The following is a 17,520-nucleotide window of genomic DNA, read 5'->3' on the forward strand; positions in this document are numbered from 1 at the left end:
TGCAGAATTCATGAGTCAGCCATGTCAGTTCAAGGTCAAGGTCACAGCTCAAGGTCAAAGGTTTACCCTATCAATATCCATAACAGTGGCGGGCGATTTAGCTGCCTTTCAGACTGCCTTGTTTCAAATGTATTGCTGGAGAGCCTGAAAATGCTGTGTAATGCTCAATACTAATGACAGATTTATCTTGGTTGCTTCTCTTTCAATTATAAAGTTTTCTGACCACTATAAATTGAAGCTGCATATATTGTCAGGACATACATGTTCTATTCTAATTAAATGACTAATGGCCCTTTTGGTGATTACCATAATGCATTGCCTTTGAGCAATCAAAGCTGTTTCAATTAACTTCTCTAACATTCTTCATACACACATACATCTTAGGATAGCTATATACTGAACAAGTAAGAACCATAACTGTATGTCTTTTGAGTAATTATTTATTATCTCACCCTGTATACATATTTTTAGAGACATATATCAATTAAGCCTGTCTTAACCAACTTAATAAAGGTTGTTGATGAAAGCAAATTACTTCTAAAGGCCGTCATAGTTATAAATAGAAAAATCTAAGGGTAACATTTGCTTGTTACTTAAAAAGTGATACTAAAGGTAATGGGAAAAACAAACGAGCAACTATTGATAAAAAAATAACAAAGTTTATTATGAAAAGTAACAATTCAAATACCTTGAAAATGCTAACTTAGCCATAAAGTCCAATTTAATATGCAAGAATAGTCCAAATCCTGTCCTGGTAAAATTTAAATCCTATCAGTGATAATTCCAATTCATCTAAAGAATATAAATCTTCACCTCAAAAGCAACTGTTTGAATATTAATCCACAATGTTAAAACTGGTAATATTTTGTTACTGAGAAATACAGGAAAGTTTTTCAATTTGATCTTAAAGGTTCTTTCATGTCTAATCAGACAGCTTCCTATTTAAAGCATCGTAGAATGTTTCAGCACTTTCGTGAATAACAAAGAAATTAGAAAGAAGATCTAGAAAAATCCAGGATAACTCAGACTTTAAAATAATGTAAACACTCTGTTTATCAGTATTTGTGATAGAACATTCTGGAACACCATAGAATGTAAATAACTTACTGACACACATGATGTCTCAAAACTAGGCCAGGCTTTACAGTAAACAATGAGTCATCAATATAAAATGCTAATAAAGTAAAGCATTAGGGGGAATGGCATGCACATTATTATTAAATTAAACATTAAACAACTTTTCTTGAACTGCTTCTTAGGACTTTACCAAACTTGGTCTGTAACATCTCACTTAGGTAACGGTATAGTGTTAAAATAGAAAGAAATGTTTAAACAACTTCTCCGGTGAACTTTATGATAGATTTTTACCAAATGTCATCTGTACCATCCTTGTATGGACATCTCTTAGGCTTGTTCAAATGACTGTACTTGCATTAACATTTTTTTGAGGCTGCTTAAATGATGGCTCCATCAACATATATTGTTTGTAGCATCCTTGTATAGATTGCTCTAAAGTTTGTTGTTCTTGAAAAAAATGGTTCTGTTTGACCCTTTTTGAATGACTTCTTCTCTTGAACCACTTTATAGATTTTCATCAAACTTGGTCTCTGTAGCATGTTTTTCTGAAGAGCATGCCCTGGACTTTCTAACACTGAAATCTGCAACCCATTATTTCCCTTATATAATCTGCCCTTCATTTGTTTAATTTGAATTGTTATTTAGAAGTAATGTCGTTTAATATGACAAAGTGAGCCAAGAACTTTCGAGAGCCTAATATGGACTCATATTCGTCTGACACTCTAGAAAAAAAAGTTTTTAAGTAAGTACTATATTTCGCCCCCAGCAACTCGTACCAAACAATATGGCGGCGGTTGTCAGATTTTTGTTGATGAAATATTAAAAACAGTTTATTTCTGCTGTCTGATACACGCTTTTGCTGAATCACTTGTCTTACAAAGAGACGAAAAAGGTAAGATCTTAAACTCCATTTAAATCCATAGTATTATCTCGTTTGCTTGTTTTACAACCATCAAAATCCAGGTGCTCGTTTTCCGTCATATAAATTCGCGATTATATATATCGCATCTACGTCCTCTACAGATTTCTGTACAGTCAATACTGATTATATGTTTAACTTAGTATTATGATATGTGATTTTTCTTTTGTTTCCATCCGTTGTTTAGTGCACTCAAGAGTCTCACGATGGCATTTACAGTACTCTGTTACAGAAATCTGTAAAAATTATCTAATAATTTCCAAAATTATGAATTTTCTCGTGATTTTAACCAAAGTATGTAATTACATGATTAATGTTTACTGCGTCTTCACACGTAACATAGCAATATGCGTGAGCAATAAAAACCAGTAACTTTACATGAAGTTGTACTGTGATTTATCCTCCATTATTTTGGTCCTTCAAAGTTTTGACGGTAAGATTGCTTGTCACAAATATAAATCAGTCTGACCTGAAAATAAACCTTGAAGTAGAAACTACTGAGGTCAGTGTCGGCTGCATGTTTCATAACTGTTCTTCTGATGATCATAGTGGAAAAGTTAAATGTTGATATGTAGGCTTTATCATTTAAAATGTGGCATCTACATCAATGTGCAAACTTTGTAATTCTGTCACTCATGACTATTATATGATGCCTTTCAAGAACAAATATGTATATAGTGCGTTTAAATCGACCTGGTGGGGCGTAGTTTCAGTCCATTCTTGTGCAGGGTATGTAGTATATTCGGCAAATTGATTTCATATTCATTGATCATCTACCGTACATTGTACCGTATTTTGGTGTGTATAGGTCGCGGTAATGTATAGTCCGCATCTAATTTTTGCTCTGGAAATGGTCGGAAAATTTAAGTTCTAGCGTATTAGTCGCAGTTAAGTTTCGTAATTTTTCTCCAGCAATGTTTAATATTTACCGGCAAAAAAGTTATGGCGGCGGCCATATTGATGCCGCGGACTGAATTATTATCAGAACCTGATTGGTGGAAATCGGACAGTGTTATTTTCGATCCCAACCGTTTCGTACCAACAGTAGTATCGGTAACAGACCCCTTACAGAAGAAAAAGGCCTGCTGCGTACTCTTGCTGTGTACATACAGCGTATATGATGCGTACATGATGTGTACTGAAATCAATAGTACGCAGGATATACACCGCACATACACCGATAGTACGTTTGTAGTACACTTTTGACATGCAAATGAGCTCTGCCGCGTACTACTTGCTGCGTACATGCTGTGGACTACATAGTACACAGGATGTACGCTGGAGGAATTTAGTATGCGGGAAATAGTACGCAGCATGTACGCGGCACATACACTTTTCACATGCAAATGAGCCTGCGGTGTACTACCCCTGCGGCGTACATGCTGTGTACTCCTGCGGCGTACATGCTGTGTACTTCTGGCCCGAGTCCTGCGGCGTACATGCTGTGTACTCCTGCTGCATACATGCTGTGTACTCTTGTGGCGAAACTGCTGTGATAATGTAAATTCCTTACCCCACCAACTTTCGTATGCAAATGCTGATCATTTGGACAGAAAAAAACAGAAAAAAGATAAGTGACATGCATCAATAAGTATTTACCCTTACCAAAATAATGTAGATTGATGTTATCAAATAAATTAGTATGCTTTTCTCCATCCACATTTCAATGAAATAAATCAATTTTTGTAGCATGTAATTTGGTAAACATTTGAAGAAAATGGCGTAACTGCATCAAGGGGAAACAACTTTAATGCAACTAAATATAAATTAAGTGTTATGATTTATTATAGATGATGTGTGCGTAGTATGTATTTATTTTGATTAAAATCCATCTGAGAACAATCTAGGACTGGAATCATATAAGCATTTATACACTTTTACGTCCGTAAAAAGTAGCGCACCAAAAAATTTTGGATTGATTTTTTCCAATGGTGCGAGCGCAATTAGCCAAAAACGTTCTGAAAATATACGAGCAGCAAATCCGATGAACAACTTTTTAATTTGGTGAGGCCTTAATGAGTTAACATAATGAGCATTAAAGCCTTTATAAAACATGATAGAATGGTGTTTTGCTTAAGAGTATTCAAATAACAGTGAGAGCTATTAATTGTTCTGATTCGGGCGCTGTTGAGGCATTATCTTGGTAATTATTTCATGTATTACAAAATGTAATGCAACAAAGTTCAAATAAGGCTTTACAATTATCCAATTTAGAAAGCTCCAGGATTAATTCAAAATGAAAAAGAATATATTTTTACACTGCATGCAAGGTGCAGCTCAGAAATCACTAAGATGTAAGCTTCACAAATGAACATTGCAAATAGTTTGGCAAATTTTCATTGTTCAGAATACCAGTAATCTGAACTATTCTATGCTATTAAGATAAAAGTTACACGGAAATCAAGTTCTTGCTTCCAAAAAAAAAAAATGTACAAATCCTTCCTGCATGAAGTGTACTTCAGACTTTTACCTAAAAAAATTCAAAGTATAAACACCAAAAGAAAATGAACAAGTCCCTCCCGCATATATGAAGTTTACTTCAGACTTTAACTTATAAAAAAAACTAAGTATAGATGCCAAAAGAAATTGTACAAGTCTTTCCCGCGTATATGAAGTGTACTGCACAAATTTCAAAGTATCTGCGGTGTACATGCAGTGTACTATTTTCTTGTACAAGTCCCTCCTGCGTACATGCAGTGTACTCCTTAAATTTTCAGAGTCTGTGCTGCGTACTTGAAGTGTACTAGTGACCTCCTGCGTACATGCTGTGTACTCGTCGAAATAGTATGCGGCATGTACGCGGCATGCGGTGTATGTAAAATGTACTCCTCTGGCGTACTACTGTGTTTGCGGCATATACACAGCAAATACCCAGCATGTACGCCACAGAGGCTTGCTTCTGTAAGGGACTACATCAAAGAAAAGCGGCTTTTTGACACTAATTGGCAGCAGACGGTTTGCGTTTACATTCTGTAATTATGCAAGTTTAAATGTGAATTGTTTGCACAGCAATTATAACACCTTTCCGCGTCATGTAATTAACCGCGTTCTTTTGATTCTGAGATTAACAAAATATCTCTTTTTGGATTTTTTTCTTTTATTTAAAAATCAAAAGTAAAAAATTATCTTTTAAGTTTTTTAATACGCTAAGAATTAGTATAAACAATGTTTGGAATGGATGACGGATCTGTCCAGACTTTATCCAACCCGGAGTACATGTCAGTGGCGTCCAGTAAAACGAAAGTAGAAACAAACGTAATTGAAATTGCAAAAACATCTTTGAATTAAAGTAATTCGTAATTTTAATAGTCTGTATGGGTTATTTACGATATATTTTATTGAAAGTAACCGCTATTGGTTGAAAGGCCGCCGATATTGATATTTTTTATCCATTTTGTTCGTTTGTGACAGATGCACGTAATTTTGCGAGAGCTACGGTCAGAAAATTGGCCCGAAAAAAAACTCTGCTGGCAATGTTCTGTCGTATAGGTCGCAGGAACTTTTTCAGGCAGCAAAATGGGTAGAAAAAGTGCGACCTATACACACCAAAATACGGTAACCAATGTAGCGTTAAACTTTAGTCTTTAGTTACGGAATTGAATTAAACAGTTATGTTGCTTTACCTATTTTGTTTGTTTTTTGAAATTACCACTTTTTGCATAAGTCCCGCCAGGTCGAATAAAATGCACAATAGAAAACAAACAGAAAGCTTAGTAAGAAATAGTTACAGACATGGCTGTGCAATAGAAACAAATGAAAAATAGAAAAGTTTGCCAGTTACTGTACCACTCAGTGACGTACTGTACCTGTGGTCCCTCTGGGTTGCATGTACTAACAGGGACAAGTTTCTGCATGCATGGCAAAAAAAAATCTTATTATAATTATATGAGATACAGCATCTGAGAAAAATCCTCCTCAGAGTAACCAAGTTGACAACTTCCTCTCAAAGGATGTTAAAGAGGGAGCATCAGAGATGGTGGCTGGCAGAGAGTTTCTTGTTGGTATTGTGTGTAAAAGCAGCTCCAAACACATTTTTTGATAGTTTTTTTCTCACTGAACATGTGCATTCTTTTTGAGTCAGTATTTAGAAACATTTGTCTGTTGGGGATCAATTAATTCATGCAACTTATACTTCAAAATAGTTTCTATCACTTGAGGTCCTAATAATGATACATTAAATGGTTCCTTTCAGTTGAGATCCTAATAATGATGCAATAATGATATGCCTTTTATTTTCAGTTTAACCACTAAATATGGGTAGTAAAGAGTTGCAGCCAAGCCTCCGTGATGAGAGGAGAACTTTCCGCTATGGAACAAACCGCATGGTTGAGATAAGTTTGCGACATGAGCTAGATGATATGGCCAAAAAATCATTGGATGAAATTATAGTGAAAAAAGAATTAGAACAGCTAAGACCTATTGATAATGAAGAATTTACATCTAGGTAAATAAAGTCATATATTTAAGCTGTCAGGGAATTTTTACTTTGTTTCTTTATAAATTTTGCAATTACAGTATTGTTTAAAGTCCGAAGCTTATCTTGAAATATCTCCCAAAGATCATGATGCTGGTTTATCAATGTTGTGAAATGTATATTGATGTGAAATATACATTTTTATTAACAGGATAACATATATATATAATCTGAATTTCAGGAGATTGAGACCAGCATTTGCTCCAAGAAGATTAAGAAAGAAGATGAAATTACAGCCTGTGTTCCATGATGAACTGTTAAAACTAAAACCTAAGGTTAGCATGTAAATGTATTTACACCCATCATATTTGTTATTTACAGTCTATTTATTAGCTTTTATATTGACTTATGTATTTTTTTTAAAGTTCAACTTTATCATTTGTGATATGCATAGTCCTAGTAACAGTAAAATCAATTATCTTCCTGGGGAAGAAATTTTTGTGGATTCTAAAGTTTCTTTTACCTATAAAATACAATTACTGTATAATACTTTATATTATCTTAAAAACATGACACGTCAGTTCCTACAAATTAACAAGTTGTGTCTAGATTCTGAGATTTTATACTGATGAAAATAAATGATTTCACAATAATTATGGTTTACAATGTAAGGGTTTTTTTTTTAATTCTAATTATGGTAAAGACCATATTTAAGGGGAGGCTTTTTTTGTCATGGTGCAATATTCCCTGTGTTCGCCATTAAATAAATCATATTTAGAAATACTGGTAAACTTGAAAGTCTTTGCTTGAATTAGTTCCGTAAAGGGAAAATCTAAACTAATATAACAATCAAATGAATTATTTGAAACTGTGCTGGTGAAATTGCCAGTTTTGGAATATAAATATTGGCAAAACTTTGTAGCATCAAATTCAGTTCTCTCCTTTCCTTGAGCAATGCTCTATATATACATTTGTCAGGACTTTTCTTTGAAGCAATGTTCCATATATACATGTGTTAGATTTTCTCTGTAAAAAATGCTCCATATACATCAGTTGTTCTTCTAAAAATGCTTATGTGTCACGGCTTTTGCTCTGAAACAATGGTACATTTACATGTTTCAGAACGTTTTCTCTAAAAAATGCTACATATAGATGTGTCAGGACCACTCATCTGAAGCAATACTACATATATACATGTGTCAGGATTTTACATTTGAAACACCCTTCATATTCATGTGTCAAGACGTTCCCTCTGAAACAGTGTTTCTTGCAAAACAATGCTCAATATACAGTATGTCTGGACTTTTCACATGAAACAATGCTATATATAAATGTGTTAGGACTTTTCCTGTGAAACAATGCTTCATGTTAATGTTCAAGGACTTTTGCTCTGAAACAGTGCTTCATATACATTTGTAAGGACTTTCCTGCCAAAGATTTATCATGATTTTTTTTTGAAACTGTTACAATACTTCATATACATTTGTCTAGACATTTTAGTATGCGTTAGGGTGAATTAATTTGAGAAAGCAGGTTTTTTTATAGTGGGTATATTGTTGCAATTCTAGGCACCACAGTTTATGCTGATACCAAATATTCCACCATACAATCCCCTTGATAAGTTTGGAATGCCGAAAGAGTTTTCAGATGACAAGATCCGAACCTACCCGTATGCCAGAGAAAATACCATCACCACTGAAGGTTTTATTTGATAAATTCTTTGATACTTTAACCATTTGTAGTACATTCTGTGACTTTGCACTATAATTCTTTGATGTCAGTGTTTGATAGTGACTGAAATTCATAGAATGTTTCATTTCAACAGTGAATGAAAAATCAGTACTTAACATTGTAACAATTTAGAAAAATATATGTACATGTATTGCATTTTTTTTTATGCCCCCAAAGGTGGGCATATTAAAATCGCACTGTCCGTCTGTCCGTCCGTGTGTCCGGTATTCTTGTCCGGGCTGTAACTCTTCCATTCATAAAGGGATTTTGAAATAACTTGGCATAAATGTTCACCATAATGAGACGAAGTGTCATGCGCAAGACCCAGACCCCTAGCTCCAAGGTCAAGGTCACAGAGGTCAAACTCTGCCATCCATGAAGGGATTTTGAAAGAACATGGCTTAAATGTTTACCATAATAAGACGACGTGTCATGCGCAAGACCCAGACCCCTAACTCAAAGGTCAAGGTCACACAAGTCAAAGGTTAACAGGGTATGTTTTGTGTCCGGTCCATAACTCTGCCATTCATTAAGGCATTTTGAAATTACTTGGCATAAATGTTAACCATAATGAGACGACATGTCATGATTAAGACCCAGACCCCTAGCTCCAAGGTCAAGGTCACGCTTAGAGGTCAAAGGTTAACATGGTCTGTTTCTTGTCTGGTCCATAACTCTGCCATTGATGAAGGGATTTTGAAATTACTAGGCACAAATGTTCCCTATAATGAGATTAGGTGTCATGTGCAAGACTCAGACCCCTAGCTCTAAGGTCAAGGTCACACTTACAAGTCAAAGGTGTTTCTTGTCTGGTCCATAACTCTGCCATTTATCAAGGGATTTGAAAATAATTTGACACAAATGTTAAGCATATTGAGAAGATGTGTCACACTTATGACCGAGGCCTCTTAGGTCAAGGCCACAAAATGATATGTGATTTTTTGCGAATACAACTGTGGCATTCTTGGGCCTACTTCGGGGGCTTTTGTCACCAATAGTGACAGCTCTTGTTGTTATACAGGTACTCATATTCTTAAAAGAAATGTAGTTTGAATGTGACTAAAAGGAAATGTTAAAATAGTTAAACAATGCATTAAAGTAAAATGTTTTATATATATTCTACAGTGATGCAGAAGGTGAAGATCTCTTCCATGGGCGTGTTGCCTGTTAGAAAGAGGTATTAGATTTTGTTTCACAATACAAAATTGAATTTGGGGACCTGTCTAATAGGGCAGCTTTACCATTGTTGAGTTTTTATTAGATTGTGCTCAAAACCATCCATTGAGATGGTGGGATTTTCAGACTGGATTTAACTTTGGGAGACTTGTCTTCAAGTTCAGTTATTTATGTAAGCAGGTATCTCAGTAACCACATGAGGCACGGATTAAAACTTCACACACTTCTGTAATGAATTAATTTGCAGTGCACAGATTCCATTACTCTATTGTGCTTTTTTTACAAAATGATGTCTCTTGTTCTACTTAGCAATGTTTAGTTAATTTTTTATATGTAAATTGGTTATCTCAAAACCTTTCTCAACTTTAATGCTCATTCAAATAATTTCCTTTAGTAACATATCTCTGTTTTCGTAATTTCAGTACTGATATATCTGGTTTGAAAGTGATCATGGAGGGACAGCCTGTGACACAGTGCAGAGATGTTGAATTTGATGAAATGCAGGAGGTATAGTTTTACTTAATGTCTCTTAAATTTACCTGATGCTGATTTGTTTCAAACTATTTGCAAGGAAGTTATCCAGTGTGCTTACAGAGTGTTATATTGGTTTAACTCAGTTACTTGCACTTGTCAGAAAGGGTAAACAAGTCTAGATACTTCTACCTCCAACATAACTAGAATTTTTCCAAATGACATATGCTGCCAGTTGGACTTTTGAAACCAACCCCCCCACCCCCAACCCCCTTCCCGAAAAAAAAAACAACTTCATTTCATGAGATCAGAACATTGTGCTTATATTGGCAGTACATGTTACTGAATGGCCCTGTTAAACAGGACTTTCTAGTTATTTATATTTTTTAGATGTGCAATTTTTGCCTTTTCTTATAATCTCTTACAATGATGGTATTTTTCTAGTAATTAGTATACACAATTAGATTCTAATTTCAGAATCACAAATGAAGGAGATAGATTTAATAAAGTTGCAGTTTAACTGATATATAAATGGAGTATTGCAATTTGCTAAAATATAATTCCATGCTTTTAGGCAAACCAGATTGCAGAAGAGAGAGCAGAAACTCCCGGTACACCAGATGAAATGGACATTGAGCCAGAGCTTACTGACAGACCAGAGACACCAAAGAAGAAACCAGCGATCATAGGTTCAGAGGGGACATCGGTTAAAGTGTCTCTAGCTGTACGACCACCTGCCCAACCTCATCCTTCAACACTGAAGAGAAAGTATAGGCGAGGTAAAGGTCATTGGTATCAGAGTAATCAAAGTAACTCTGTTAAAGTGAATATATATTTTGTAGCAGTAATTTTTAACTGAAACTGTGTCTGTATTACCGGTATCTCTCGTAAAGTAAAAACAGCTGATATATATTTGTCTCCACAAGTAACTGACAACACAGGTAGAGAGAACTGACCCCTTGCATATTGTCTTATGTCAAACTGTCACAGTACGAATTTGCTTGGTCATTGGAATAAGGGTTTTCAGACTAATGTATTTGAAGTGTTATGAGATCTTTTTGAATCAAAAGTAATTGTATTGAAGTGTAGAAAGTATTATTCCATATTACTCGACATAAAATAAGAACATGTACCATTCTTTGTATTTTATTTATCTCATTGTTATACTGTTAAATGTTTTAAGATCATATAACACATTATGACGAACAAATGACTTAAAATACTTGATTTCTAACTTAATATATTCTACATCTGCTAAGGTAAATGCATCAATAGATCTGAGAAAACATTGAAAAGTTAAGTTGGCATGTTTTTGGGCCGCCTATCTTCAAGCGAGAGGAGACCAGGCGCAAGCTTTAGACACACGCGATGCGATACCCCTAAAAACCGCAGACGGCACCCAGCACAACGGACCAAAACCCGAATGTTCCAGCAGACCCAGCTCCCCCGGGCTCCGCCCAAAACGATGCCACGAAGCAAGTCAAGAGCTGCTACCAAACACTCAGTGCTAGAAAGCTGTCTGATATATGTCTGTGCTAAAACAAGAACGACAATATTGGCATTATTGTCCACGAAAACGGCACGCGTTAAATATTCATGAGACAGCCCAATTCTTCAGCTAGTAAAACTAAAATACGGCTGACCGGCCTACCACACAAAACAGCGACTGATGAAACCCCGACACCTTCACCTTGCAAGAAGCAACGCAACATAGGCACCACACAACATTATATGAAAGCATTACAGACAACGGAATGCAACCAGGGCCTCCCATACCATTGTGATGCATTACAGACACTTCATATCGCAAGAAACAACGCAACATGGGCTTTAAACCAACACTATAGGAAGCACTACGGACAAGGGAATGCAACTTGGGCCTCACCAGTACCATAGTGATATTCAGACACAACCTAGGTTTCGCCAATACTGTAATTATTCACTATAAAGCTTCACTACGCAAAAAAGCAAAGCAACCTAGGCATCACCAGAACCTATAGTGGTGCACTACAACCACCTCACAAGCAAGCAATGCAACGCAAGCAATCTAGGACTCGCCAGTACTATAAGGACGAAATCCTAGTGACCCGAAGCAACTTCAGGTTTCAACCACCTTAAATGCAAGGTGCATCTTTGCAATGAACAACCTTTGGTGCACTGTTTAAGACAATAATGCCCTTGTGATAGGCCCGAAAAAGGGCAAACATAGTTTCATCAAACTGATGGACGGTGTCCAAACTGACAGACGCCCAACGCTTATTACACTGAACTGTTCCGAATAAAATTCATCACACCAAACGCATAGATATATCTCTAGTTCGGCCATCAACCGTATAAATCGCCACAAAACAAACCCCCAACCGGTTATTGTTTAGCAATCTAATTAACTCGATCTCTCGCCTGATCCCCTCAATTCAACATTATTTGAGCGACAGTCCATAACTTTTTAAGGTATAATTACCGATTCATAAAATTACATAACACAAAAATAACTGCCGTGAGCCTTATCTTTTATCAGAAGCTAAGATTTTAATGAAAATACCTAAGCTAAAGTAATACACAAGTTCATTAATTTCTTTTCCTATATATTCTTTTACAGAAAATGTCTTAAACATTAATTTAAATTTCCGATATCCTAAAAAAGCACACAGTTCCAGTTAAAACATTCTAACGAATGCTGTTATTTATCAACACAATACACCTGAATTCCATAATGGGGAACTATCCAAATTTAATTCAAAAGGAAGTATCTACGGTACTTTGAATTTCCCTTCGCTTGGCTTCTATCACAAACATTCATTCGTAACTTCTTGAGTAGATTATAATTGGGATATCGGAGACTTCACAGTGAAACGTTGCACTAACAGCTCACTGACATCTTAAATAAATGCCATATAAGAAATGGGTACCCTGAAAGTATAATACAAAAGCAGCAAATCTGACACAAATTTCTCCAAAATGTCAGGTCTTTCACCAAAAACTAAGTTAACCATAAAAATTATTTGCATAGGAACTTTGGGGGTTTGGGCGGGAGGGTAAGTTTATCTTTACTGAACGACTGTAGAAGAACAGTAGATTCTGTCAGTCAGTGTATAATAACGGTCTATTCGCCCTTTCAGACGCAATGTGAGAAATCTGCACGGGCTTTTGCTTTATATCGAACAACTGGCTGTGTTCTCGGCTCGCTGAACATGCACATCAGTACTGTATTGATAAAACGAGAACCAGTTCAACTGAATAATAAAGGCCGATTAATCCCGAATCCTTAGCAACTAACAAACATTTTAATCTCGAGGAATAAATGAAATTATTTTAAAAAAATAATTTTTATATTATTCTATATTACTCGAAAAAAAAATAAAACATGTACCATTCTTTGAAATTTTATTTATCTCATTGTTATACTGTTAATTTTTAAGATCATATAACACATTATGACGAACAAATGACTTAAAATACTTGATTTCTAACTTAATAATTCTACATCTGCTAAGGTAAATCATCAATAGATCTGGAAAACATTGAAAAGTTAAGTTGGCATGTTTTTTGGCCGCTCTATCTTCAAGCGAGGGGAGACCAGGCGCAAGCATGAGACAACACGCGATGCGATGACCCCAAAAACCGCAGACGGCACCCAGCAAAACGGCCCACACCCGAATGTATGACAGCAGACCTCAGCTCACCACGGCTCCGCACCAAAACGATGCCACGAAGCAAGTCAAGAGCTGCTACCAAACACTCGGTGCTAGAAAGCTGTTTAACAAACACCATGCGTCCCGTCTCCTCTCGATTAATTGATTTTTTTCCGCCACAATAAATTTTGCAAAAATTTATCCCCAAAAATCAACACAAAGAAAAATTAGACATTTACAATTTTCTATTAAAGCATCTCTGTGACCGCGGCAAATCTCAAGAAAAATGCAATGAATCCGCGCGAAAGAAATTATAGCGAACGCATAAAATATAGGTAAACATTCAATCCACCGGCCACCAATCCTGGAGTCGAAAATATCATGCGGTTTTAAACCGAAAGATACTGTAATATTTCTAATACGAATGATCATTACGTACAGGACAAACTAATTAAGCTATTGATGCACTTATCCCTAATAGCATAAATCTGAACCACATTTTACCGGAAAAAAGGGTTTCTGTGGCATAACACATTATTGGTGATTTGGTTTAACCGTAAAAATCTTGGGGAAACTAGATCTTAACAAAATAATTCGATGTCAGGTTATTTGTGACGTCAGAAAATTCTGAATCACAGTAAGTAGTCATGAAAATTATTTTTTTTATTTGCCTGTATACATGGTAAAAGTACATACATGTTTTTAAATCACCAAAAATTTGTAATTTCGGATATTGCTTAATATTTTACCTAAATCAATAAAGAATTGTTTTCAACATTTGGCACACACAAGTTTTATTTGAATTTGTGTCCAAATTGTGAAATAATTGTCATTAATTTAAACCCCTAGTATGGGAAAGCGTCGGTAGCGATGAATATTTTTCTCAGAAATTGCTTGAACTATTTGGTCTTTTGAATGTTTGCTCGGGGATATTTCCCATAAGAAAATAGAATCTTAATTTTCATAGAATCGCGTTAAATTAACTGAAATATGGGAGCTCACTGGTTTCGTTTTGTATTTTCAACAAAATAAAATCCTTTTCTGATTTGTCTTAGAATCTGTTAAACGATAACCAAATACGTCCGTAAAGACAGGTCAGCCTCTTCTCTAAATACTGGATCCCACCGACGCTTGAATTTTACCCGTACACTTAATTAATCTGAATAGGTGGGATGCCAAAAGGCTAATGTGAAAACAACTGTAAACATCCTTTTTTCGTAGTTATAATAAATCTGCATAAAACGGTTTTTTATCTACCGCCGCAAGAATGAATTTGATTCCGTATGACAACCCTGTAATAGATTACTTAAAACACTCTCATATAAAACTAATGAAAAATAATGCTCGTAAGTTGATTTAAAATTTGATGAGGACCCTTTCACTAAACCATACGTCTGAATAAACTGATGACTATTCACTAAGTATAGTCTTACTCTACCGGTTATAGGCTAATTGTCGAAATATTTCAAATGCTTTTAAAAGCAGTGCTACACATTATCAGAGAATCGGGAGAGATTTCCGACCAATAAAATAAAATGTGTATTTTATACTTCTTTGTTCTAAATAAAGAATGTCTTGAACTTTTCAATTCGAAGGCGATCGAAGCAGGCCATTTCAAATGCATTAAAACGACCAGGCACGTGATTGGTTTTGAATAAAAGATTATATGAAGGCCACCAAACATAATCGCCACTGAAATTGATTTCTTTATTCGACAAGTCGTATCCCAGATAAATGGGAATAATATAATAGTTCTAGAACAAATTTTATCGGAAGTTGCCACATTTATGCCACGTGTCAGGCAACGTTGCCCTGACACCAATGACCCTTTTAAACCAAAAACCTTCACCCCAAGCTTTGCAGAAAAAAACAACTGTTTACCCTGATTGGTAATCCAAAAATAGTCCTGAAAAAACGGGTATACCGACTGTAATATCGCAAGAATCCTAGTATTGTTAAATCTAAACAAATCTCAACCCTTATGTGGTGATAGGGTTCTAAATCCAACAGAATGAGTCGGATGAAGCAGAGACGAAACAATCCACATACATCTGCAGTCCTGAATAAAAATTATTCTGTGAAACAATCGATGTTGGTTTTTTTTTTTTTTTTTTTTTTTTTTTTTTTTTTTTTTTTTTTTTTTTTTTTTTCAATTTACTTTCTGAAGTGTAGTGGTCAGAATTCGGACCACCATCTGAAGGTCTACAAATCAAGCTCTGAACCCCAAAATTTCCATCATTATTGCCTTTGTTCTTTCGGTTGGGCCAACTGCTATCAAATCCTTAAAATACTTTTAAAGCGCAAAACCACCTCCAGTAAATCGTCTAGATAGTTCTGCTGTTTGGGCCCGATTTCATGTTTGATTTCAACACAAAATTCTTAAATGCCCACCACGACCTAGTAACCTTTTTTTTTTTTTAACCACGGGAAAATTCATGAAAATCATTCTTAAATTACAAATAATATACAGCCCTGATGGATAATTAAGGCCTTCCTAAAATAAATGAGTTTTACAGCTTCATATGTAAAACTTATTCAATCAATCTCTTATCATCATAAAAAGCATAGCATAGAATGACTACTTTACACTGAAGAAACCAAATGTGTTCGAATTTAATCTTTTAAAACACTAATTTCTGTACATATTTATTACATTGATTAGATATAGTATTAAGTCATTAAACACCTTGTTTTGGCCTAATCTATGTCACCGTCACTGTTACTAAATACTTGTATATTTCAATCTTTTCATGCAAATCAAAGTAAAACTACCGTCATGGAAATACAAAAGAATACAGGTATTTTGTGGCGTATCTTAAATCCTAGCAAATTTTTCAATGGTATCGATTCCTCCAAAGGAAGTGTTGATCAAATAAAAAATTTCTGTGTCAGTCCAGTGTTTGTGTTAGCAAGAAGACTATTAAACGTACTAAACGGTATGCGTTTTTCGTTTTTTTATGACACGTCCCTTGACCTAGATCTTGACCTATTTTAGAAATTTAACAGCTTTTATTTTAGGGCGAATAGTCTACTTTGACCGGTGAATTTGCTAAGTTAACTATATCGATATTTTTTTTTTTTTTGAGCTCTGAGACGAAATTTCATTTGAACTTCATCTCCGGCGCGACCCCAATCTTTACCCCTAAAATGTCTCTGAAATGTTCTACTTGCAAATTATCCCGGATGTGGGTTTTGATACTTCACTGAAAAGTTATACTGACTGCAGGGCACTCCCGAATGTGGAGCGAAGTATGTGCTATATATAGAATATTTGAATATTAACGGAGTAATTGCACATGCAGTGCGTGTACTCGCCCGAACCTTTCCGCTGCGTCATTAACCTGCACACTCGCCACCACAAGTCTGTTATGTTTTTTAAAACCGGAATTTGGGCGATATCACCCGACGCAAACTGAAACTGCCCACCTGCACACGCCATGCTAAAACTTGTACATGTAACAAAGCATTTCTGAACTTTATCACTGATTGGTTAGATATGTCGCTGCATAAATAATGAACGCTTTCGACCACTGCATATAGAATTAATCTTGCCCGAGTGTTTTCAGCCTCGGTAGACAGTCTAAAATGTCTTTCTTACAAAAAACGTTTTGATAACTAAATGCCCCCTTTGACCGGCAATAATGCCAAATTGATATATTCATCTCTGAAATCTGTTTTAAGGGAGGAAAGCAGATGTGCCGCCAGTAAGACACTGGTAAGACTAACAGAAGGTATTATTTAATTTGCGCATCTTCCCACAGACTGTAACTTTTTGTTCAATATTAGACATGCTGACCATACAGACGAGCCTAGTATAAATGACCTATACACTTACATCGCCACACCCTCCTTGAAATTTTACCTCTAACCATGACATAGTCTTGTGAAATACCCGAACCATGTAAAAATACTTAAAAATCAATAATATTATTAATACACCCACCAGCATGATTTTGTAACTGTCTGTTTCTTCCTTCTCGATATCGTTTGCACAATTACCGGTCCCTCATGCTCCAAGGTCATGTGGAGGTATCTGATTCTGCACCTCGTTCCTGGCCGGCCTATTGTTTCTCTCCTCTCGTCCTATGGTGATATTCCTG

The 17,520-nt window shown here is 35.5% G+C and overlaps 1 protein-coding gene across 1 annotated transcript in view; it reads left to right on the top strand.

Moving 5' to 3' along the window:
- Positions 1–1,350: 1,350 nt before the first annotated feature.
- The window catches only part of LOC123558090 (uncharacterized), a 131,977-nt gene continuing 115,807 nt past the window's right edge, over positions 1,351–17,520 (top strand). Inside the window, 8 exon segments of the mRNA XM_053544424.1 lie at positions 1,351–1,969; positions 6,236–6,440; positions 6,652–6,745; positions 7,979–8,111; positions 9,267–9,318; positions 9,740–9,824; positions 10,363–10,580; positions 17,102–17,135. Coding sequence (XP_053400399.1) covers positions 6,250–6,440; positions 6,652–6,745; positions 7,979–8,111; positions 9,267–9,318; positions 9,740–9,824; positions 10,363–10,580; positions 17,102–17,135 — 807 coding nt within the window. The 5' untranslated portion in view covers positions 1,351–1,969; positions 6,236–6,249.

The sequence above is a fragment of the Mercenaria mercenaria genome, chromosome 5 (assembly GCF_021730395.1).
Source record: "Mercenaria mercenaria strain notata chromosome 5, MADL_Memer_1, whole genome shotgun sequence".
Lineage (NCBI taxonomy): Eukaryota > Metazoa > Mollusca > Bivalvia > Venerida > Veneridae > Mercenaria > Mercenaria mercenaria.